Source organism: Dipodomys spectabilis, unplaced genomic scaffold (genome assembly GCF_019054845.1).
Source record: "Dipodomys spectabilis isolate Male_0828 unplaced genomic scaffold, ASM1905484v1 ptg000811l, whole genome shotgun sequence".
NCBI lineage: Eukaryota > Metazoa > Chordata > Mammalia > Rodentia > Heteromyidae > Dipodomys > Dipodomys spectabilis.
Genome location: NW_024871488.1, coordinates 49,294 through 72,692, shown reverse-complemented (window position 1 = coordinate 72,692; position 23,399 = coordinate 49,294). Strand labels below are relative to the sequence as shown.

Genomic DNA, 23,399 nt, shown 5'->3' with positions numbered 1-23,399 from the left:
GAACCTCAGTTCTCAGGCTGTCTCTTCTCTAAGCCCACGGGGGGGGGGGGGGGGCGTGATTTGGATTCAGGGAGGTGGGCAGCCAGGGGCAGAGGTGACAGTTTCTGAGACCTAGTCCTGGCGGCCTTTGCGTGATTTCTGATAGCTCTGCAATCTGTGTGTGTGTGTGTGTGTGCGCGCGCGTGTGTGTGTGTGTGTGAGAGAGAGAGAGAGAGAGAGAGAGAGAGAGAGAGCGCGTCCTGAGGCTTGGACTCAGGGCCTGGGCACTGTCCCTGAGCTCTTTTTTCCCCCTCAAGGCGGGTGCTCTACCACGTGAGCCACAGCTCCACTTCCAGCTTTTTTTGGGTGGTTTTATTGGAGATCCAAGGCTGGCAGCCCAGGCTGGCTTTGAACCGGGAACCTCAGAGCTCAGTCTCCTGAGTGGCTGGGGTGACAGGCCTGAGCTCACACTGGGTTTTATAAACACGGGAGACCCCCTCCCGGGCTGGGGCGTTGGTTCACGCATTCCCGAGGAACAGTGCACCCCCAAACCGAATAGGGGGCCAACGTGAGCTCCTGGAGCTACCCCGGTAGCTCATTATGAACAGACCTGCAGGCCAGATTCTCTTTCTAGATCATTCCAGGATGGTGTGTGTGTGGGGGGGGGGATGCAGACTCCAGCAGGACCTACAGGGGGTGGGGGTTCACCGATGGCTGGACCGGAGTGAGTTTCTCTCCTCTGTATTCCAGAGGTTCCAGAACTTACCCTGGCCTTGGTGGGGGGGCTGGAGGGGTGGAGAAACAAACCTGAGAGGGTGAAACCAGAGCTGCCCACCCCTCTGGTGGGCGGGAGGTCGATTCCCCCCCCCCCAGCTGTCAGCTGATCTGGGGACCACCCATGCAGGCCGGAAGCCCGGACATGCCCAGCGTCCACTCCTGCCTGGGGGTGGGAATAGCGGACCTGCTCATCATGGAGGAGGGAGAGAGAGAGAGAGAGAGAGAGAGTTCCATTTCCATCCTTCTCCATGGAGCTGGACGCAGGGCCCAGGATGGCCGGGTGGGGGTGGGTGGGGGTGGATGGGGGGGAAGGGATGGGGGGGTCGGAGGAAGAGAAGGCAGGAGGGAGGAAAGGGGAAAGGCCGGAAGTCAGGCTGAGGCGGGACCAGGGCAGGGGGGGCCGGAGTTGGGCCGAGGGGACTCTCCAGGATGGATGGAGGGGCTCCAGACAAAGGAAACCTGAGCTTGAAGGATTACTGGGTTCAGATCTGGGGGAGGGGGGGGCACGGGGTGGGGGGAGGGGAAGGCAGGGACTTCCCAGCCCATCTCCAATATCAAACCCTTCTCCTCTACCCACCCCCCCACACCCCAGAGAGTCTTAAGTGAGCACTGGGTCGGGAATCCCCACCCAGGGCCCATCTCGGAGGGGATGGAGGATGAGAAGGGGTGATGGCTGCTTCCTCTCCCTCCCTCTCCTGCCCAGGCCTCCCCCCCCCCCACCCTTGGTAGCCCCTCCCCAGTTCTGAGCCAGGACCTGCTTTCTGCAGGGAGTTGGTCTGCAGGGAGGGCTGAATTTGGCAGGAAATAATCATAACCGGCCGCAGGCCAGTCTCAGTGACACACCTGCCACACGGATTGGCTCCCCCACGGAGCTGGGTGGCCATTTCATCCAGAGAAGGACACACCTGCCCATTTGCCCACACTCGAAAACTGATGGCGGCGGCGGAGTGGCCGGCGGCTCCCGCCTGTCATCCCAGCCCCTCAGGAGGCTGCGATCTGAGGATGGAGGTTCGAAGCCGGCCCTGGAAAGTCCGTGAGACTGTCCGATCTCCCAGGAACCACCAGAAACACGGGAAGTGGCGCTGCGGCTCAGGTGGTAGAGCGCCAGCCTTGAGCTTGAAGAGCCTCAGGGACAGCGCCCAGGCCCTGAGTTCAAGCCCCACGACCGACAGAAAGGAAAAAAAAATAAAAGAGACATACACAGAGAGACACACACAGCCAGAAACACAGAGGCAGAGACAGAGAGACACCCCCCCCCCCCGAGAAACACAAAGAGACACAGACAGACTCCAGAAAGAGACAGAGACAAACAGAGATGGGGGGGGGGAGCCTGGGAAGGAGGGGCATTTGGGGTGACCAGATCCCCACCCTGGAAATGGCAGGGGGTCCTGAGGCCATGGTGGGGAATGACCCATCTCCCACCCACAGGGACCCCCCCTGCCCCCAGCCCTGCTAATGGAGAGCCAGCCGGGGATCTCCAGATCTCCAACAGAAACTGGGAGCAGACCATGAGACCTTCTAGAATATCTGTGCGGCCCTCCGCACTCGGGGGGAGCCTATGCATTGTGTCACCCGCCCCCCCCCCCCCCAAATCCAAGCCAGGGGCTCCCGGGACCCAGAAATCCCTCTCTCCAGGCATCCTGTTTATACCCTCAGAGATGACGCGGGAACACACCTCAGGAAAAATCCACAGCATTTCTGGGAAGAAGGTGGAATTCCTCTCCTCTGTGGGCTTTAGCAGGCCTGCTCCCCCTTGGGGGAGGGGTGCCCCTCTCCATCTCCCTCCCTCCCTGGCCTTCCTGGGATTCAGGAGGAACAGGTGGATGCCGGGAGGAGAGGCTGGAGGGAGACACTCTTTGTCAGAGAAGCATACTGCTTTCCCATTTTTCTTCTCCCGGGAACAACCGGGAAGCTCAACACCAGAGTTTTTGTCCTCCCAAGACAGCCCCATGAGGTGTCACCAGACCTTAAGACAGCTAGTTAGATGATTCTCTCCTTGTGAGCAGGTTCTATCCCCCTTGAGCTCAGGGACCAGCACCCAGGCCCTGAGTTCGAGTCCCAGGACACACACACACACACACACACACACACACACACACACACACACACACAGCTATAATTTTCATCACGATTTGGATGCGTTCCTTTGCTTCAAGCTTCTTGAAAGTCTTCAGGTCTTTGTCTCAGCGACCTTGTTTAAGAAGAGCACTTTTAGCCGGGCTCTGTGGCTCACGCCTGGCATCCCAGCTACTCAGGAGGCTGAGATCCGAGGATCGAGGTTCAAAGCCAGCCCAGGCAGGAAAGTCCGTGAGACCCTGATCTCCCATGAAGCACCAGAAAATCAGAAGTGGTGCTGTGGCTCAAGCAGTAGCGCTCCAGCCTTGAGCTGAAGAGCTGAGGGACAGCGCCCAGGCCCTGAGTTCAAGCCCCATGACCAATCAAAAAAAAAAGAATGCTTTCAGTTCATATATTTTAGAGGGTCCCCCCCCCAAGTTTCTGTTTCACAGTTGGCAAAAGTCAGCTTATAGTTATGAAACTGGCAAGCTTCAAGCACCTGCTTATTTGCTCAGGCCTCACTGGAGAGAGTAAGGATGCAGGAAAGAGTCAAATCCAACTTGAGGCACCGGGCGTGGGTCAGATAAACAAAGCCAGTGTGTGTGTGTGTGTGTGTGTGTGTGGAAAAGGTGGACAGATGCTGTGTGGCCCCCAAGTCCTCCCAGCCCCTGTAAGGTGGGGAGAGACAGTTCCCAGGGGAAGCTTACCTTGGAGTTGAGCTTGCACAAAAAAGACTAGAAAGGTAATTCTGTGAGAACACAGGGAAGGGCGGTGGCCCAGTTGGCCTGGGTAGAAATGCACCAGTGGTTTGGAAGGCTTGCACCCTGGGCAAGACTCCAACATTCCAGCAACATGTCAGTCCTGAGCCCCAGAGGAGGGAGGAGGAAAGGAGGCTGGGGGAAACTTCCTCGGAAAGAAGTCGAGATCACGCCGGTCAGCCCAGCTCCTCAGGAGGCTGAGATCTGAGGATCACGGTTCAAAGCCAGCCCCGGGCAGGAAAGTCCATGAGACTCTGATCTCCCATGAACCGCCGGAAAACTGGAAGTGGCGCTGTGGCTCAAGTGGTAGAATACTTGTGTTGAGCTGAAGAGCTTAGGGTCAGCGCCCAGGCCCTGAGTTCAAGCCCCATGACCGACCAAACAATAATAATTAAAAGAAGTCGAGATCAAGAAAGGCCCAGGGTCTTTGGGTGCTAAGTGGAGATCAGAATGGCCAAGGGCTTTGGATAGATACACCTTGGGCTTGTGTGTGTGTGTGTGTGTGTGTGTGTGTGAATTCACTGAAGAATTTCCAGGCAATGATGACGATAAATCAGACTTTGTTCCCTCTCGATCTTTCCCAGCAAACCCTGGCTGCTTCAGGAGATGTCTGTCCACTCTACCATTCTCCTTCCCCAAGTAGACGCTCAGCAAATCTGCCCTGGAGGCCGCCATGTTTAATTCTCCATGTGCCTTTCACCTCGGCCCTGATGATCACCCATGATGCCAGTGGGCCCTAGTGTCCGGACATGGGTGGGCCAGGGCGGGTTATTTCCGATAGCTCTTGGCTGTTGGGGTTTAGAGGGAGAGAGAAAAACACAGTTTGGGAGGCCACACCGTTTTATTTGCCAGGCTGCACGCCCAGCTAGCGGTGTTCCGGAATGCTCTACAGCTGGCTTTGTCGAGGTCCAGTTGGAAATCAATTTATGGATTTTTTTTTTTGTTTTCCTTTCCCTAATTGGCTTGGCCAGGTGCTGATTGGTGGCTGGTCAAGCCAAGCTGGCTTCGATTATGTACCATTCTGGAAGTTTCCGGTGTTCGCTCTCAACCCGCTGGGGGGCTGGCTGATTTTAGAGACAAGTAGCCATGAGGGCGAAGGCTGGCGCAGGCTGGTGTTCCCTGGGAAACGGTTCTCATCTGATCTGGCAAGTTTGGGGTTCGTGATTTACGTGGAGGAGCGGATTATGGCTTGGATCCTCTCCACTCAAGAGTATAACAAAAGGCGGGCGCTGGTGATTGGTGCCTGACATCCCAACTACTCGGGAGGCTGAGATCTGAGGATCGAGGTTCGAAGCCAGCCCTAGGGCAGCAAAGTCCGTGAGATTCGCATCTCCAATGAGCCACCAAGAAGCGGCGCTGTGGCTCAAGGGGTAGAGCGCCAGCCTGGAGCTCAAAGGCTCAGGCACAGCACCCAGGCCGTGAGTTCAAGCCCTTAGTAACCCCTCCCTCCCCCATACAGACACACATGTGTTTGGTTGGGTGGACTCCCATGCATTTTTTTTTTCTGGAAATTTCCATCTCTGTTGCCTTGTCCCTCTGTCTTATCGGTCAACCCATACCCATGTGTCCATCTGGGTCTGTCTGGGCTTTTTTTTTCATTCTTTATCTGAATGTTCTAGAATCTTGGAGCTTTGGCTCAGAAGGAGGAACGGGGGTGGGGGGGTCCCTGGGACAAACCAGAGCTAGGGTCGTGGGGGGGGGAGATTGAAGCCAGACTCAGAGCTAGGGCCATGGGGGGGCAGATTGAAGCCGGACCCCCTTCCCCCAGCACCGATCGCCAGAGATGTGTAAACGCCCAGGCCCGGGTGAAGGCACGCGGCTGGCTAGACGCGCATCTGGGTCCAGGATTTGGGGTTTCCCGCTTCTCCTTCGGTGCCCAGACCTCACACACGGGGGTCTGCTTGGGGTACAGACAGCAGATTCTTGCTCCACGGGTGAGGGGTGGAAAACAAGACGGGAGGCTGGGCAGTTGTGGGGGAGATTGGGCAGGGGAGGTTGGAGAGGTCCAGGGGCATCTTAGCAGCCCCCCGGGGGACAGCGTGAGATTGTGGGGGGCCAGGGAAGGATGGGGGATCCCCCCCAGGGCAGTTGGGAGGTGGTCCCTGCTGCTGCTCTCCTCGGTCGGGGCTGAGTCTGGATGCCTTCCCAAGAGCTCTGTATTCCAGGCTTTCCCTGTGGTACCATCCCACCTCTCTCCCCCCGTAAGTCTCCCCCTGACAGTGACCCTCCTTAGTCCCTACCCCGTGCAGATCCTGAGCTCTGTCTCTCTGTTCTCTTCTCTCTCGGAAAAAACAAAACGACACCCTCCCCGTGTGCTTGTTTACACAGTTTTCTCCCACCTTTGGGCCCCTCAAATGCCAGACCCGGCCTCTGTCTCCTCCGGGCGCCGTGCCTGAGTTTCTTTGGCTCAAGGCTGGCGCTCTACCACTTGAGCCACAGCGCCACTTCCGGCTTTTTCTGTGGTGCAGAGGAATGGAACCCGGGGCTTCACGCAGGCGAGGCGTGCGCTCTACCACTGAGCCACCTTCCCAGCCCGGAGGGCCACACGTGTAATTCCAGGCATTCAAGTTCGAGGCCAGCCTCGACAAGACTCTGTCTCACAAACGACAACGAATACTCCTAACAACAACAATCATCACAATGAGATAAAATAGAATCTAAAGAGTGAGCGTGTGGGACGATTTTCTTTTCTTTACCTGGGAGTTCCTTTTGGGGGGTGTTGAGGGGCTCCAACTCAGGGTCCTTGAGCGTCTGAGATGGGTGCACCCAGTCCTTTTGGCTTTCAGTTATTTATCAAATAGCCAAATAGGATCTGGCCTCCCCCGCCTGGCTGGTCTCGACCTCGGGCCTCCTACCATCTGGGGTGAAGCCATAGAGACTGGTAGACGTAGAGACTCGCTAACTCTTTGCCTTGGCTGCGTTTGAACCGCCACCATGCTGGACCTCGGAAAGTGTTGTTGGTTGGTGTGTTTGTTTCTGTTCTCCAAAGTAACATCGTCGTCGTGGGTTGTCAAACTCCGGCCCAGAGCTTTTCTCCTGCGGACCCTGGGTGGGGGACTGGGGGGGGGGCGATGGGAGGGGGAGGGGAGAACACCAACCCCTCCCCCCCCAGCTCCCGACCCCGCGGCGGCTCCCCGCTTTGTACTCTCCCCTAGTCATCCAGTTCGGGTTCGTCACCCTCTTCGTGGCCTCCTTCCCCCTGGCCCCCGTGTTCGCCCTGCTCAACAACGTCATCGAGGTCAGGTTGGATGCCAAAAAGTTTGTCACCGAGCTGAGGCGGCCGGATGCCGTGAGAACCAAAGATATAGGTACGTGGTCCCTGGAAAGGCAGGGGTGCCACCTTAAAAGTCAGGGGTGCCACCTTAAAAGTCAAGGTGGGGGGGCTCCCCCCCCTCTCCCCTCCCCCGGCTCCCCTCCCCCCTGGGACTCTGGGAGGAGTCCTGAGCTCCCCACACCTTTCAGGATCCCCCCCTCCCTCCCTCCCCATGGCCCACATATCCCCCAAACCTCACGCCTGAGCTGGGGGGGGGAGGGGAGTAGGGGGGGGCAGGTGAGTGGGGGGGGGCGCCCAGGTGCCCGGAACCCAGAGCCTCCTTCCTACTGTTCCCTGCAGGGATCTGGTTCGACATTCTCTCCGGCATTGGCAAGTTCTCGGTGATCATCAACGTGAGTGCTGGTGCTCGGTCATGGGGGGGGGGAGGGGGGCGTGGAGGGGAGGGAGGTGCGATTTTCCCCCCCCGGAATCCTGGGGGGGCAGCCCCATCTCACCCAGCCTCCCCCCCCCCACACACATGGAGGGCTTTGAGCTTCTATTCACCCCACCTGGCCTGACATCTCAGCCCCCCCCCCCCCGGCTTTCTGGGATTGCATGCTTAGTCTCCCTAAGAGCAACCGAGGTCATTAATTACCCATCACCACCACCACCAGCACGGCCGCAGCCCTCGAGGCCTCTGGTGTGGAGGTCGGAGCTGTCCTCACAGCCAAGAAGGAGGAGGAAAGAATTCCGCCCTATGCCCCCCACCCCCAGCATCTCTTTCTTCTTCTGCTTCCCCCTCCACCTCCCCAATTAAAACAATGAGCTGGAGCTGCTCCCAGCCACCCCCCCCCCCCAACTCCGTCCTAATTGCCGCTTCTCCTCCTGGGGGTTGTCAATAAGAGGTCTTAATTATCCTCCCAGACGGCAGTTCCCAGGGAAGAAAAATCCTCCCCGGCCTGACCTCTGCAGAGGAAGTCCTGCTGGGATCTAGCCAGCAAGACCTCTTGCTTTTGAATTCTGGCCAGGCCCAGGCCTTCCTTGTCCCAAGAAAATATCTGCCAGTTTAGGGGAGGGAGGGGCGGGGAGGTCGAGGGGGACACAGCTTGTGTTCCCTTGGGACTCCTCCCTTCTGATGTGGGACTTGGGGGGGGGGTTGCTGGAAATCACCTCTTGGCATTTAGAATGTCTTCATCTTGACAAACAGAGAACCCGGTATGGTGATGCAGGCTTGTAATCCAGGCCTGCTCACCTTGTGAGGCCCAGTGGGCGGCCTCCTCCCCGGCCCACAGGGAAGCTGCCACCAAAAGGTTTCTATGGGGATGCGGGGCTCAAGGGGCGGAGCTCCTGCCTGGTGTTCCAGAGGCCCTGGGGTTCCAACTCCAGTTCTCAGGCCCGAACACAGAAGTAAACAGATGTGCGGAGGGCGAGAATCCCAGCGGTGCCAGTCCTTTGAACAGCTAACCTACAGCTGGCAAAATGACAATGAAACTAGGAAAGTCGGGGTGCTAGCGGCAGGGGGGAGGGGGAACCGGGGCTCAGTGACAGAGGGGGGACAGAGATCGGGGTGCCGTACCCTCTCAGTCTGACCTGTGGAGTCGAAACCCCTTCATACAATGATCTAGAGACAATGAAAGTATAATAAAAGACAAAGGAAGGAAGGAAAGAGAGGGGAAGAGATGGAAACAGAGAGGGAGGGAGAGGAGAGAGAAAGAGCCAGCCACTCCACAAAGCAGGTCCAGCCGTTCCCTCGGGTCCTTCTGGAACTTGACGGGGCACATTGGCAGGGTATAAGCGAGTGCTCTGCCAGTGCGGCTCTGATGGCCGCCGTGGGGTCGTTCCTTCTCAGAGAAGGCCACGCCCTTCCACACCCACAGGTACCTTGACAAACAATCTAGAAACTACCGTGATCAGGGGCAGGGGCAGGCCCTGCATTGTCGGTGCCTGTGGCTCACGCCTGCCATCCCAGCCGCTCAGGAGGCTGAGATCTAGAGGCTCGAGGGTTCGAAGCCAGCCTGGGCAAGAAAAGTCCTTGGGACTCTGACTGCTCCAATAAAACAAGAACCAGAAATGGCGCACTGTGGCTCCAAGCGGCAGAGCGCTGGCCTTGAGCGCGAAGAGGCTCTGGGACAGCACCGGGGCCCAGGACTGGTACCATCCTACCCTGATGGCTGGAATGACAGGTGTGACCCACACGCAGCTTGTTTTTTGAGATGGGGAGGTCTCTCGGGCCTGGCCTCCAATCGCCGTCCTCCGGATCTCTGCCTCCAGACGGCTCCATCCTGACTGAGCTGTCTGTGTTCCTGTCCCCTCCCCTTCCTCTCCCCCATTCCCCCCCCCCCAACCCAGGCTTTTGTCATCGCTGTCACCTCGGACTTCATCCCCCGCCTGGTGTACCAGTACTCCTACAGCCACAACGGTACCCTGCACGGATTCGTGAACCACACGCTCTCCTTTTTCAACGTGAGCCAGCTGAAGGAGGGAACCCAGCCCGAAAACTCGCAGTTCGACCAGGAGGTTCAGTTCTGCAGGTAAAGTAGCCAGGAGTGTGGGGGGGGGAAAGGGGGCGGAGTATTGGACGCTCGACAGAACCAACAATTACCTAGAGCACCTGTACCGGTCGTGTTCCACGCCTTTCCTTTGCCCCTCACGTCTCCCCAGCCACCGCCGTTGAAAATCCAAACCCATGCGTAGGGGACAGGGAACGCAAGTCAGACCCATGCAGTGTGGGGCAGCCTATTCTAGTGGGTAAGAATGGCAGGTGGAAATCTCTCTAATGTGGGCCCTACCCAGTAACCAGTAGGAAGAGGGATGGGTAGGTGGATGGATAGGTGGGTGGATGTGTGGATGGATGATGAATGAATGGATGGATGAGTGGATAGATGGGTAGATGGATGGGTTGATGGATGGGTATGTGGATGGATAGGTGTATGGATGGGTCAGTGGATAAATGAATGGATAAATGGATGGGTGGATGGATGGGTGGATAGATGGATAAGTGTATGGATGGATAGGTGGATGAATGGATGGATGGATGGATATATGGGTAGATGGATGAGTTGATGGATGGATATGTGGATGGATAGGTGGATGGATGGATAGGTGGATGAATGGATGGATGGATGGATAGATGGGTGTGGATGGATGGATGATGGGAGATGGGTGGGTGGATGGATGGATGATGGATGGATGAGTGGATGAATAATGGTTAGGTAGGTCAATGGATGGATAGATGGGTGTGTGGATGGATAGATGGGTAGATGGATAAATGAATAGGTGAGTGTATATATGTATGTATGTATGTATGTATGGGTGAATAGATGGATGACGGATAGATTAATAATTGATTGATGAATGGATAGGTGGGTGGAGAGATTGATGGATGAATGTGTATGGATGGATCTGTGGGTGGATAGGAGGGTGGATGGAATGATGGGTAGATGGATGGGTGGATGGATGGTGGATGGGTTGATGGACAAGTGGATGATGGATGAATGATGGATGGATGGGTGGGTGGATGGATGGATGGGTGGGTGGGTGGATGGATGGATGGGTGGGTGGATGGATGGATGGATGGGTGGGTAGATAGGTAGATGGATGGGTAGATAGATGGATGATGGATGGGTGGGTGGATGGATGGATGGGTAGATAGATGGATGATGGATGGATGGATGGAATGTGGATTGGTTGAGAATGAACGAGGGACTGGTAGAGGAGCATTGTGGGAACCTCAGTTAACTGGACAGCCCGAGTCGGTGTTTATAGTTTCTCCCACTGTGGGAAATGAAGTCTGTCCTGGTTTTCTGTAGTGTTGGGCAGCCGATGACCCCTTTTTCTTCTGACCCCTGGAGATAACGAGTCCACTAAAACCAAGGCCTTGAGCTCTAGCCCGGCATCTTTAAGAAACTAGCAGTGAACGTTAGGCGGAGGCCCCGGCTCCCTACCCGAGATCCAGAGATACACACGTAGCATGTTTTGGAGTCGGAGGGCATTAACTCAGATCCAGAGATACACACGTAGCATGTTTTGGAGTCGGAGGGCATTAACTCTAGCTCTGGAAGTCTTCCTAACTGGGCCACCCATGGACTGTCCCTCGATGTTGAGTTCTGGGTGTCATTTGCAAACCGCTGGACGAGGGCCGCCATGTTGTGAGAATGCACAGTCGCGTGGCACCTGCCTCTCACCAGGGCAGGACCAGCCGGGAGAGCTGGGGAATTACACCGTCCAAGCAAGGTGTTCACCACCCTCAAGCATGTATTCAGGAGGCTCCTGCCAGACTCTTTATTTTATTTGCCGCCGTGGACTAAGTAGTTCCATATCTGATGGTCCGGTGAAAAGTCTTTGAAGACTCTCCCTGGCTCTGACTCGTCACCTTTTCCAGGTGTGGCCTGCGCCCCCATCTTTAGATCTTTACCAACCACCATCTTGGCCTGGTTCTCATTAGTTCCCTAATTGGCCGGTCTGTTTTCTTTTGATAACGGCCAGTTTCGGCAGGGAGTTTTGAAGTGATCTCAGCTGGTACGGGGGAAATCTTGCCGGGGGGGAGCGGTGACATTCATTCAATCCCACGGTGGGTGAAGATCTGGCCTCTGGGTCACCGTTGATGGCATGAGTGAACCAACCGATCCTTTATAGATTTCTAACACTTCATCTCCAAAGAAAAGTCGTGATCTGGAGGTGGTGGGCTGGTGACCAGCGCCCCCCCTGCTCCCCAAATGCGCTGTTTCCGCTTTGTTTGCCCACTGTGGGTTCTGGGTGGTAGATGCTGGAAATGAAGGCAAAAGTGACGGTAGGCCATGTGGGCCCTCAGATCCTACCTCTGTGTTCCCATCTGCAAAAGCTAGGGCTTGGTTATAAAGGATCTCCCACGATTTCTTTTCTGCTTAAAAGAAAAAAAATGTAACAGCCACACTTGCCATCCTAGCTCCTCAAGAAGCTGAGGTCTGAGGATCGAGGTTCAAAGCCAGCCTGGGAAGGGAAAGTCTGTGAGACTCTGATCTCCAAGGAACCATCAGGAAACCGGAAGTGGCGCTGTGGCTCAAAGCGGTAGAGCACCAGCCTTGAGCAAAAGGAGCTCGGAAATAGCGCCCAGGTCCAGAGTTCAAGTCCCAGGACTGGCAAACACAAAACAAAACTGGCCGCCCAAACTTACCCGGCTATGGGTCCTGAGAAAAGCCCTTGTGCTGATATGACCCCCAATTGTGTGGGGTTTTCTGGCTTGGGAAGAGTTTGATGCTCACGTGCCTCAGAGTCCTGGTCTGCTTGAACAGAAGAAGTGTGGTTCACAAGTCACTTTTGGAGAAAATTATTTTCCTTCATGCCAACGTCGGCATCCTTCATCCAAAAACCCAAACTCTGAAAATTCCCTTCTATAGGAAACGATTTCAGCCCCGGCCACAAAATGTCACAAGTAGAAAACCAAGCAAACAAATCAAACACTAGTCAGCCTGGCTACAGGCATGGGATGATTCCGTCTGTCATAGACAGTGAATTCGGGGATGTGTGTACACGGTACGTTTGAGACCGCGCGTGAGTTCTGTGTTTTGTTTGAGTCCCGTATGCTAGGTGTCTCACGATACAAAATATCCCACAGCCTGGCACTGGTGGCTCACGCCTGTCATCCCAGCTATTCAGGAGGCTGAGATCTGAGGATCGTGGTTCAAAGCCAGCCCTGGGCAGGAAAGTCTGTGAGACTCTGATCTCCCCGGAACCACCAGAAAACTGGAAGTGGCGCTGTGGCTCAAGTGGTAGAGCGCCCGCCTTGAGCTGAAGAACTGAGGGACAGCGCCCAGGCACTGAGTTCAAACCCCACGACTGACCAAAAACAAAAAATCCCACAGTCTGGGGGTGGGGTGGGAAAGGGGCAGAATCTGAAATCCTTCGGGATCTCCAGCACAGCGTAGGAGCGGTAGTTATGGGGTTCCCCCGATATTTGGGATCAGGGAGTGGGATTCTTTGCCCTGGAACCCCCCCCCCCCCCGCCCCGGCCCCTGTGGAAGATGAGGAACCCTTGGGTATCGGGAGAGGGAGTCACGCCGTGAGGACCTCCTGAGGGAGAGGAAAGGTTTACTTTGGGCGCCTGGTTGGGTGGGGCTTTGTGCTCGCGGTTGGTCCATGGGTCCTGTTCTTCTGGGGCCTGCGGAATGTCACATATCCCTGGCATTCTATGTTTCCTGGAAGCCAGAGGAAGGGACCGGAATTCCACCATCCCCTTCAAGGATATAACCTGTTGCCCTCTCCTCCCCGCTCCAATAACCTAAAGACCTCTCCTTAAGCTCCTCCTCCTAAAGGTCACCGCTTCCCGAAGGAGGAAGCCTCGGTGCACAGGGGCTTTGCGTGAGGAGGGGGCATTTTAGGTCCGAATGACAGCCACGACACAGAACCCAGGCAGAGAATGCGGCGGAAGCCGTGTCCCCACCTGCCGACCCCATCCACCCCCTCACACCCCCATTCCGAGCCCCGAGCTCAGAAACCAAACAGATGATGGTTGGCATAGTGATGAATATTTCTATTCTGCAGGCCAATCACCTTCCTCTTCCTAATGAGTGTTTTCGGGTTACTTGGTGAGCACATTTGATAAGCCTGACTTCTTAGGACACTTGGAAAAAAAAGAAAGTTATGAAATCTGAACCTACGTTGGCGTGCAAACAGCCAATTAATTATTTGCTTGGCGGCTTACAGCAATCTGTGTGCTTCAGATGATGAGTCACGGTTCATTAGTGGATGCTAGAATCTCTTCAGAGGGACCGTGGGTAGAGGGCTAGAAAGAATAGAATAGAATGGAAAAGAATAGAATGCAATAGAATAGAATAGAATGCAATAAAATAGAATAGAATGGAATGCAATAGAATAGAATAGAAAAGAATAGAACGCAATAGAATAGAATAGGAATAGAACAGAATAGAATGCAATAGAACAGCATAGGAATAGAAATAGAATAGAATTAGAGTAGAATACCAGTGCATTGGACCCAGCAGGGAAGGAGCATGCCCTCTGTCATTTTCACGTCAATATACATATCGTATATATGCATATATATATTTATTCCTTACTGTAGACTGTAGTTGTCTTTGTTTTTAAAGCTAGCTTTAGAAAGAGGAATAGCACGCAGTTCACAGATCCACGATGCGCTCAGCTGCTCCCTGTCGTTTCCTGCCGTGTCCGCTTTCTCTCTAGTACCTGCCAGAGGCCGCCTTTCGCTTCCCCCACGTGGAGGTGTTTTCAAATAGAACTTGCTGGAAAGACCTAGGCATTTGTCCCCCCCCATTCCTCCCCGCCCCCCGTTCCCAGCTTCAGTTAGAGGTCTGTGCCTGGTAGATTCAAAACATATTTTGGGACCTCAGGGAAGGGCCATGGGATTTTTTTTTTTTTTTTTTAAAGCCGTGGTAAGTTCTGGAAGCAGAATTCGATTTTGTATGGATTCCTTGCAGGCTGGCGGGGGAGGGAGGCTGCGGTTCTCATACCCAGGTCTTGAGCAGCTGTTCCCTGGTAGACAGAGCCAGCCAGCGCGCAGAGACATGGCCTGGCCGCTGGAGGTGGCGGCAGAGCCTGGGGAGCCCTGCCCCCTTGGTAAGGGGCGGGGGGGGGTGCACCCCCTTTTCTGAAGGTTTGGGGGAGGCAGGGCCTCCCATCATGGGGGTCTTCTCTGGGCCCAGCCCCCCCCCCACCCCGAGATCCACTTTCTTCGTGCAGCCGAATCTCGGTTCCTGGGCCTGGGGGGAATCTCTGTCCGGGGCCACGTCTCTCCCCGCCGGCCCTTGCTGCGGTGGCTTGGCCTGGCTTTGCACCCGGATGTCACGCGGAGCTTTGGGGACAGCTGTGATCAGCTGCTGCACACCGCCCCCGCCCCCCCAGCAAGGCTTGGGGAGCTGCCAGGCCCTCCTGGGGAGACTCATGTCCCCCCCCTTCCCACGGCCCGGTCTGCCGCTCTTTCTTTTGTCTGGTGGGGAACACCATCTTCTCTCCCCCCCCCCCCGTCTCCCCGTTGATGGGGGCTTTTATGGGGGGGCGCGCTCCATCCAGGGCTGGAGAGACCCCCCCCCCACACTCTCCCTGTTTAGGAAGCGTCAGCCCCAAGGGTTGGTGGGAGAAAGTCCCCTAAAGTACTGCGGGGGGGGGGGGGGGCGGGAACCTGGCTCCGACCAGACTCGAACCCAGAACTTGGCCTCCACCTCTTCCTACCGGCCAGGAGCTGCGAAGCGGAGCACCGGAACCAGAGCCCAGCTGCCTTTTGGGGGGCCCTTGCTGGCTTGCACGAATGAACGGTGAAAGGGTCCAGAAGCTGAGTGTGCCCCCCGCCCCGGCCCGTGTCTGCCGCATTTCTTCCCCCTGTCCTTCCCAGCACAGGGGTTCCCCCCCCCCATATCCATAGAAGTCATGTGACACCCCCCCCATCAGCATGGGGTGTGGGGGAGGGGCCCAGGAGGACCTGTTGGCCCCCCATCCCCCACAAGCCCATAGACTTCATGCAAAGCTTTGCGGGGGGGGGGGGGGGGAGGTCTCCCTCCCCCACCGGCTCAGGGTCTAAGGCCAGCGGGGACCAAGATGGCCCCCGTGGATTTCAAGATACTCTCATGAGCCCAAGCATTCAAATCTGGATACTGGAAGAAGCTTTTTGGAGACACACACAAAGAGACAGAGATACAGACAGAGAAACAGAGACAGAGACAGAGAGAGACACACAGAGAGACAGAGAAGGAAAAGCCCTTTCCCAGCCACCTTTTGTTGTCTGGACCCCGGACTTTCCCTCCGTGTCCTCCCTGGCTTAACATCAGCCTTCTCTGCCGCAGGTTCAAGGACTACCGAGAGCCTCCCTGGGCGCCCAACCCCTACGACTTTTCCAAACAGTACTGGTCCGTCCTGTCCGCCCGCCTGGCCTTTGTCATCATCTTCCAGGTGAGGGGGAGCCGCACACCGCGCCCAGCCGCTCGGGGCCAGCCCCAGGGCCCGCGGCCAGCAGCCTCGCGTCCCTCTGTCTGTCGAGTTTGAACTCTGGGCCTGGGCGCCGTCCCTCAGCTCTTCAGCTCAAGGCTGGCGCTCCACCACTCGAGCCACGGCACCACTTCTGGTTTTCTGAGTGGTTCACGGGAGATCAGAGTCTCCCGGATTTTCCTGCCTGGGCTGGTTTCGAACCACAGTCCTCAGATCTCAGCCTCCTGAGTAGCTGGGATGACCGGCATGGGTGTCTCCCTCAGATACCTTATACAAGACAGCGCGGCCGTGTCCCATGATCCCACGATCACCACCCCAGGAACCCCGGGATCTACCACTCGGTGTACGGAGCTGTAGAAAGGAAAAAGTCTGTCTCCGAACGGGACAGGCCCGATCGCGTTTCTCCCATAGTTCCGATCCTTGGCTAGCTGTGCATCACCTCAGTCCCAAGTCAACATTTTTCTCTCTCTCTTCCCCGGAGCAAATGTGGGGGGGCCCTTCCAGGGGAGGAGGGGGGGGCGCCGCTTTACATGGACGGCCTTGACAGAAAGAGCACAAAACCCCGAGAGTAAGGTTTCCAGACAGATGCGCGGCGTCGATTGCATCCCCGCTCGCTGGCTTCCCACGGAAACCTCAGATGAAGGCAGGAAAGTGGGGGGAAGAGGGGAGGGGAGGCTGTGCCCTGAAATCAAGATGGCCCTGAAATCAAGATGCCCAACGCCCTGTCTCATCTCCGCAGACACAAAGGGAAAGGGGCGGGGGGGGGGGTGAAACCCAGCAGAGGTTCAGGACCTTTCTTCTTCTTCCCCTCTCTCTTCTGGGGGGGGTGTCCTTCCTCTGTCCCCCACCCCACCCCACCCCGGGTTGATCCTTATCTCTACAATAGCCACAGCTCCAGTTGCACCCCTGAGATCCTCTGAGCCCCGTTTCATTCCCACTGGGGGGGGGGTCCTGCCAGTCTTCCAGTGGGAAAGGAGAGGCATCTCCCCCCGGAACCCCCCTCAACCCTGAACACAAGCCCCCGGATCCTTTATTCTTCCGCTCCCCCACACCCTGGCTTTTGTAGTTCCCCTCCCCCAAAGGCGGCTCTCTGGAGAGTTCTAAGGTATCCCTGCCCCCTGGGGACCCCCCCCCCCCCCCGACCCACAAAAACAAGAGGAGCCCTGTATCAGGTGAGCTTTACCCAAAGACAGGTGATTCTGCCTCAGCAGAGATGGGGGCGATTTATGTGGGAAATGTGGCACCCGGACATTCCGGCCCCACCCCCCACCACGGCCGCCCCACCTTCTCCACGGCCCCCCCCCCCCCCCCCCCGTCAGACTCCCAGCTTCCCGTGCCCCAGGGGCTCAGGCCTTCCCTCAGCTCTGGGGGTTCGAGGGCTCAGCCACTGCAATTTTTGGGGTGTAGGGGAGTTCTCAGAAGGAAGAAGACCCCCCCCCGGGTGTGCCCCCAGCCCAGCAGAGGAGGGTCTGGGATGGATTGGGGGAGAGGAGGAAGAATGGGATGCAAGGACCGGCCCGACTTCCTGGGGCCCTGCCCGGCGGGGTGGGGTGGGGGGTGGACGTGGGGTCCCTGGCCCACGGCACAGGTTCTATTTATTGGGATACAAGGGTGGATGAAAGGCCCGGAGTGAAATAAAAAGGTAATAAGACAATAGACGGCATTAGAGCATAGACAGAGAGAGAGAGAGAGAGAGAGAGAGAGAGAGAGAGGGAGAGAGGGAGAGAGAGAGAACACAGGGAGGGAGGAAGATGAGGTCCTCTGACACCAGATCTTGTCTTAGGACTTTCTATTTCACGCCAGGTGAAGGCATATATTTATCCTGATCAACTTAGGTGATATATCAATAAATAAGAGCCAGTGTAGGGGAGGCCTGGGCAGGTGGCTCCGTGGTAGAGCGCTCGTGGTAGAGCGCTCGCCTTGCATGCATGAGGCCCTGGGTTCCACTCCTCAGCACCACATAAGCAGAAAAAGCCGCAAGTGGCGCTGTGGCTCAAGTGGTAGAGCGCCAAGCCTTGAGCTGAAGAGCTGAGGGACAGCGCCCAGGCCCTGAGTTCAAACCCCCAACTGGCAAAAAAAAAAAAAAAAAAGAACCAGAAAAAGCAGACTGGTGGCCGGATCAAGCAGTAGAGCACCACCCAAGCAAGCAAGCAGTTAACTGGAAGAGAACCTCAGTTCAAATCTCAGTAACACCAAAGAACACAAACTCCACCATTAACATTATTAATAAGAGTAATAAGCCAGGCTCCGGTGGCTCCCGCCTGTCATCCCAGCCACTCAGGAGGCTGAGATCGGAGGATCGCGGTTCAAAGCCAGCCCGGGCAGGAAAGTCTGGGAGACTCTGATCTCTAATAAACCACCAGAAAACCAGCAGTGGCGCTGTGGATCAAAGTGGTAGAGCACCAGCCTTGAGCCGAAGAGCTGAGGGACGGCACCCAGGCCCTGAGTTCAAGACCCACGACCGACCAAAAAAAAAAAATCAAACCAACTCGATTGCTGTGATGGTAAAGGTGATGTGCAGAGGGTGGCCATGATCTGAGTCAGGTCCTGAAGAAATACCCTGACCCCATCACACATGGTTCTGAATGAGTCCATCCCAGGGATGTAGGCATCGAGGCAAGAGGGCTGGCAGGGTTGATGATGGTAGAGCTGGACACAGGGTGGACATGGTCACTCAGCTCCTCATGGCGGGGGGGGGGGGGGGGACCACACCCCCACACCTGCTCACCCCGCCCCCCCTCGCCCGCCCCTCCCCCAGAACCTGGTGATGTTCCTGAGCGTGCTGGTGGACTGGGTGATCCCCGATGTCCCCACCGACATCAGCGACCAGATCAAGAAGGAGAAGAGCTTGCTGGTGGATTTCTTCCTCAAGGAGGAGCATGAGAAGCTCAGGCAGGCCGACGAGCCGGGCCGCAGCAGCCAGAGGAGCCGCCGGGCGGCCAGCTCGGCCCCCTCCGCCCGCAGCCAGCCCGGCAGCCTGGCGTCCTCCGGGTCCCAGCACACGAATGTGTGATCAGAGACCAGAGAGGGCGCGGGCACACACAGCACAGGTTCTCCAACATCCCGGCTGCCCCTCTCGTCTGGTTACCCCCCCCATCGGCTTCTGGGGCCTGGAAGTGGGGGAGACAGAGAGAGAGGGGAGGGAGGAAAGGGGGAGAAGCCATGCTGCTTCTCAGAAACTCCGAGCTTAACGTTTCTCTTAGGTTCCCCTGTTACGCTAGATCTTCGTGGGGATTGGTAACCCCACTAGTTGGGGGAGGTGTGCTCCCCACCTCAGAGCTTCTGGGGTCCCCCCCACACCCCGATCACTGGAGGTCGAAGACACAGTCCGGGTCTTCCCACCCTGCCATCCTGGCCTCCAGGGCTCGGCAGGATCGGCGGCCCCTCTGGGCCTGGAACTGGGCAGCAGGTTAAGTTACCGACCAGGCCATGGGCGGGGAAATCGAGGACCCCCCCACGGGGGGCCGGGGGGGGGAGGAGGGCTCTGAGCCACGGCGGGGAGGGGCCTGCTCAGACTTTCAAATAGTCAATAAACGGGAACCTCCTTTGTAAAGCTGGTCTGGTCTGGTCTTGGCCGTCTCTGGTCCCTCCTTCCTCTGTCCCCCTCCGCCTTCCTTCCTCCCCTCCATCCCTTTCTCTCTCTCCCTTCATCGAAGGTAGGGAGGGGAGCCTTTCACCTGGTGGGAGAGAAGGTGGGTGCAGTTTCTAACCTGGAAACACACACCCCGGGTATGGTAGTGTCTACCTGTAATCCCGGACCCCAGGAGGAGAGTTTAGGGCCAGCCCCGGCGACCTAGGAAGATCTTGTCTCAAAATTCCACCAATGAGAACAAAACAGCGCTGGATTAGGGAGAATGGTAAACAGGGAAGCACCGGCCAAGGCACATTACACCCCGACGCTGATCTTTGAGCGTAAGATGGTATAAGGATCATGAAAAACATAATTAGAAAAAGAACTGCTGGGCACCGGTGGCTCACGCCTGTCATCCCAGCTACTCAGGAGGCTGAGATCTGAGGATTGCAGTTCAAAGCCAGCCTGGGGAAGGAAACATCCCTCAGGCTCTTGTCTCTATAAAGTATCACCAAAAAGCCAGAAGTATAGCTGTGGTTCAAGTGGTAAAGTTCCAGCCTTAAGCAAAAACCAAAAACAAACCCCCAAAATCTCAGGGACGGCGCCCAGGTCGTGAATTCAAGCCCCAGGACTGACACCAAGAAGAAGAAGAGAAGGGGGGGGAGAAGGAAGAAAGGAAGGAAGGAAGGAAGGTAGGAAGGAAGGAAGGAGGGAGGGAGGGAGGGAGGGAGGGAGGGAAGGGAGAGGAGGAAAGGGACAAAAATGACAAAACCCTTCTTTTCTTTCTTTCTCTTTAAAGAAATAATGTATATTTTAAATTCTGTTGTGAGGTGCAAAATCAATACTGCGGGCAAAGAAAAATCACTCATTCTCCTGTTCCTCTTTTTCTTGCCTGTCCTGGGGCTTGAACTCCGGGCCTGGGCACTGTCCTGAGCCTCTTTGGGCTTAAGTCTGGTGCTCTACCCCTTGAGCCACAGCTCCACTTCTGACGTTTTCTGAGTAGTTTACTGGAAATGAGAGTCTCACAGACTTTCCTGCCCGGGCTGGCTTTGAACCCTGATCCTCAGATCTCAGCCTCCTGGGTCGCTGGGATGAGAGGTGTGAGCCACCGGTGCCCGGTTCTGTTCTCTCTTTCCCCAAAGTAAGGATTCCTAAGGCCTTGCTTTATTTTGGGTTCCTGCGTGTTCTGAGAGAGCACATTGACATGACCTAGCATTCAGTTTGCAAAGCTAAAGACCCACTTACAAAGATGCAAGAAAACGAGCATCTAGATTAGAAAGTTAAAGTAGTCTGAGTGTTTGCCTCCAAGAGATGACTTCAATTTCCCTTGAAAAACAGCAGAAGAAGAACATAAACAGTTAAGATGACTGCAGAGCTTCTAGCCTTGGTCCATAGCAGCTGGGAGAGAAGTTGGCCAGGGGCTTGTGGATAAACACTGCGGGGCTGAGTGGTTTGCCTGTCTCCCCTTGCGAAGAACCGAGCCAAACAAAATCAGCGTGATGGATGGTTGGAATAAACAGCCTTGATGGGTATTTTCTTTATGTGCTCTTTGGTTTCTTAAAAAAAAGTTAGGCACCGGTGACTCCTCAGATCTCAGGAGGCTGAGATCTGAGGATCATGGTTCAAAGCCAGCCTGGGCAGGAAAGTCCATGAGACTCTGATCTCCAATAAACCGCTCAGAAATCTGGAAGTGGTACTGTGCCTCAAGTGGTAGAGCACCCGCCTTGAGCTGAAGAGCTGAGGGACAGTGCCTACGCCCTGAGTTCAAGCCCCTCAACTGACAAAAGAAAAAAGAAAAAAGCTTGGAACACAAATAGAAATAAAACAGAGGGGCTGGGAAGGTGGCTCAGTGGTAGAGCGCTTGCCTTGCATGCTCAAGGCCCTGGGTTCGATTCCTCAGCACCACATAAGCAAAAAGAAAAAAGCCAGAAGTGGCGCTGTGGCTCAAGTGGTAGAGCACTAGCCTTGAGCTGAAGAGCTGAGGGACAGCGCCCAGGCCCAGAGTTCAGGCCCCCCCCCCCCAAAAAAGAAATGAAACAGTAAGAAATAGAGGAAAGGAAAACCTTTATGAAATCTTCACCCATAACCCTTTCCTATTCAACCCTGTCTTAGATTATCGATATTGTGACAATGGGAATCTAGTCTCAACAAAGACCCATCACCGGCACTGGTGGCTCATGTCTGTGGTCCCAGCTACTCAGGAGAAGGTGGAGATCTGAGGATCGTGGTTCAAAGCCACCCTGGGCAGGCAAGTCTGTGAAATTCTTTTTCATCTCCCATGAACCACCAGAAAAACCAGAAGTGGCGCTGTGGCTCAAGTGGTAGAGCGCCAGCCTTGAGCTGAAGAGCTCAGGGACTGCTCTGGGCCAGTCTATAGCCGGGAACTTCGGAATCTCAAGAAGGAAGGCCCAGCCTCCTCCCTGCCCCCAGCTCACCTCGAAAGTGCTCCCTAGCTTCAGCACCCCTCCCCACACCGCTCTATCCTCTTTCTGTCCCGTTCTACCCTCCCCCCACAGGACTCTCCTAGAGCAAGCACACTATGCCCTGGTACACAACTCCTCGCAGAGAAAAGCGATCCACCCTTTTTCATGAAGCTGCTTCCCCAAGCACTGGAGCTAAGACACACAGAGAGGTGTTTGGGTTGATCTTGTTTCCTGACTGCATTTTGCCTGTGGAGGGATGGCTTGGCTGGGTTTTCTGTTCTTAGTCCATCATCCTCTGGGTCAAAAGACTGTGGCTGTGGCAATTAATCTGTGTTCTTCTGGGGGAGGAGGAGAGGAGAGGCCGAGGAAAGGCCTCTGGAGTCAAAGTCTTTCCCTTTCCTGCTTTCCTCCTCCTTGCTCTAGCAAAACATAGCAACTAATTCTTGCAACTGAAAAATTTCACCAGGATGCATCCTCTCCTGTCCCCACCCACCAGTTGTAGAGTTCATTTTCCAAGGGTGTGCAGTGATGATCAGATGTGTTTCTTTAAATAAATAACTATATATATATGCAGTTATTATAAAGGGGTTACAGTGAACATACATATGTATACGTGTATCTGTATCCATACAGATATATTCATAATGTGCCCAGAGTAGAAAGAACCAGACAATTTGTACCGTCAGTTCTTTTTATCCTGAAAAAAAAGAAGGTCCCTTTTTTTTCAGTACAAGAATCAATTCTAGGATTCCAGTACACACATTGCAACTGTTCTGGTTATATCAGGAAAATATCAATATTCTTAGTTGTCTCTCCTATGATTGTGTGTGTGTGTGTGTGTGTGTGTGTGTGTGTGCATGCGCGCGGGCACGCATACAGTCCTGGGGTTTGAACTTGGGGCCTGGGTGCTGTCCCTGAGCTTCATTTGCTCAAGGCGGGCACTCTACCCCTTCAGCCACAGTGCCACTTCTGGCTTTCTGCTGGTTCCTTGGAGATCAGAGTCTCACAGACTTTCCTGCCCATGTTGGCTTTGAACCTCAATCCTCAGATCTCAGCCTCCTGAGTCACTGGGATGATGGGCGTGAGCCGTGGATGCCCGGCTGGCCAGTTTACGCTCGTCCTTTAAGGCTCCTCTGTAGCCAAAGTGACCACTTCCTGACTTCCTAATCCTAAACATGACCTCTGTTTCCCCCTGCCCATCGCCCCGTCCCCCATCCCACCCGGAAGCTCCTTCCTGGCCTGGCGTCAGCGGCGTTACCTACCTGGCAAGGAGAACAAGTCACAAAGAATACAGCCCCTGCTCTCCACACCATTTTATCCAGGCCAGAAGGTAAAGCTAGCTCACAACAGCCAGGGAGAAAAGAAGGGAGGGGAGAAAAGGAAGAAGATGAAGGTGAAGGAAGAGGAGGAGAAAGAGGAGGTGGAGGAAGAGGAAAAGGAGGAGAAAGAAGAGGAAAGGAGGAGAAAGAGAAGGAAGAGAAGGAGAAAGAAGAAGAGGAGGAAGAGGAAGAGGAAGAAGATGAGAGAGGAGGAAGAGGAGAAGGAGGAAAAAGAGGAGAAGGAAGTGGAAGAGGAGGAGGAAGAAGAGGAAAGGAGGAGAAAGAGAAGGAAGAGGAGAAAGAAGAAAAGGAAGAGGAAGAGGAAGAAAAGGA

General features: G+C 55.5%; 1 protein-coding gene across 1 annotated transcript in view; it reads left to right on the top strand.

Annotated features, from left to right (window-relative positions):
- Ano2 (anoctamin 2) overlaps positions 1 to 18,766 on the top strand; it is a gene marked incomplete at its 5' end in the record, with an annotated part of 39,595 nt that extends 20,829 nt beyond the window's left edge. The window contains 5 exons of the mRNA XM_042673370.1: positions 6,725 to 6,877; positions 7,183 to 7,235; positions 9,172 to 9,353; positions 15,612 to 15,717; positions 18,512 to 18,766. Of these exons, the coding sequence (XP_042529304.1) occupies positions 6,725 to 6,877; positions 7,183 to 7,235; positions 9,172 to 9,353; positions 15,612 to 15,717; positions 18,512 to 18,766 (749 nt within the window). The remainder of the gene's footprint in view (positions 1 to 6,724; positions 6,878 to 7,182; positions 7,236 to 9,171; positions 9,354 to 15,611; positions 15,718 to 18,511) is intronic.
- Between the last annotated feature and the right edge of the window lie 4,633 nt (positions 18,767 to 23,399).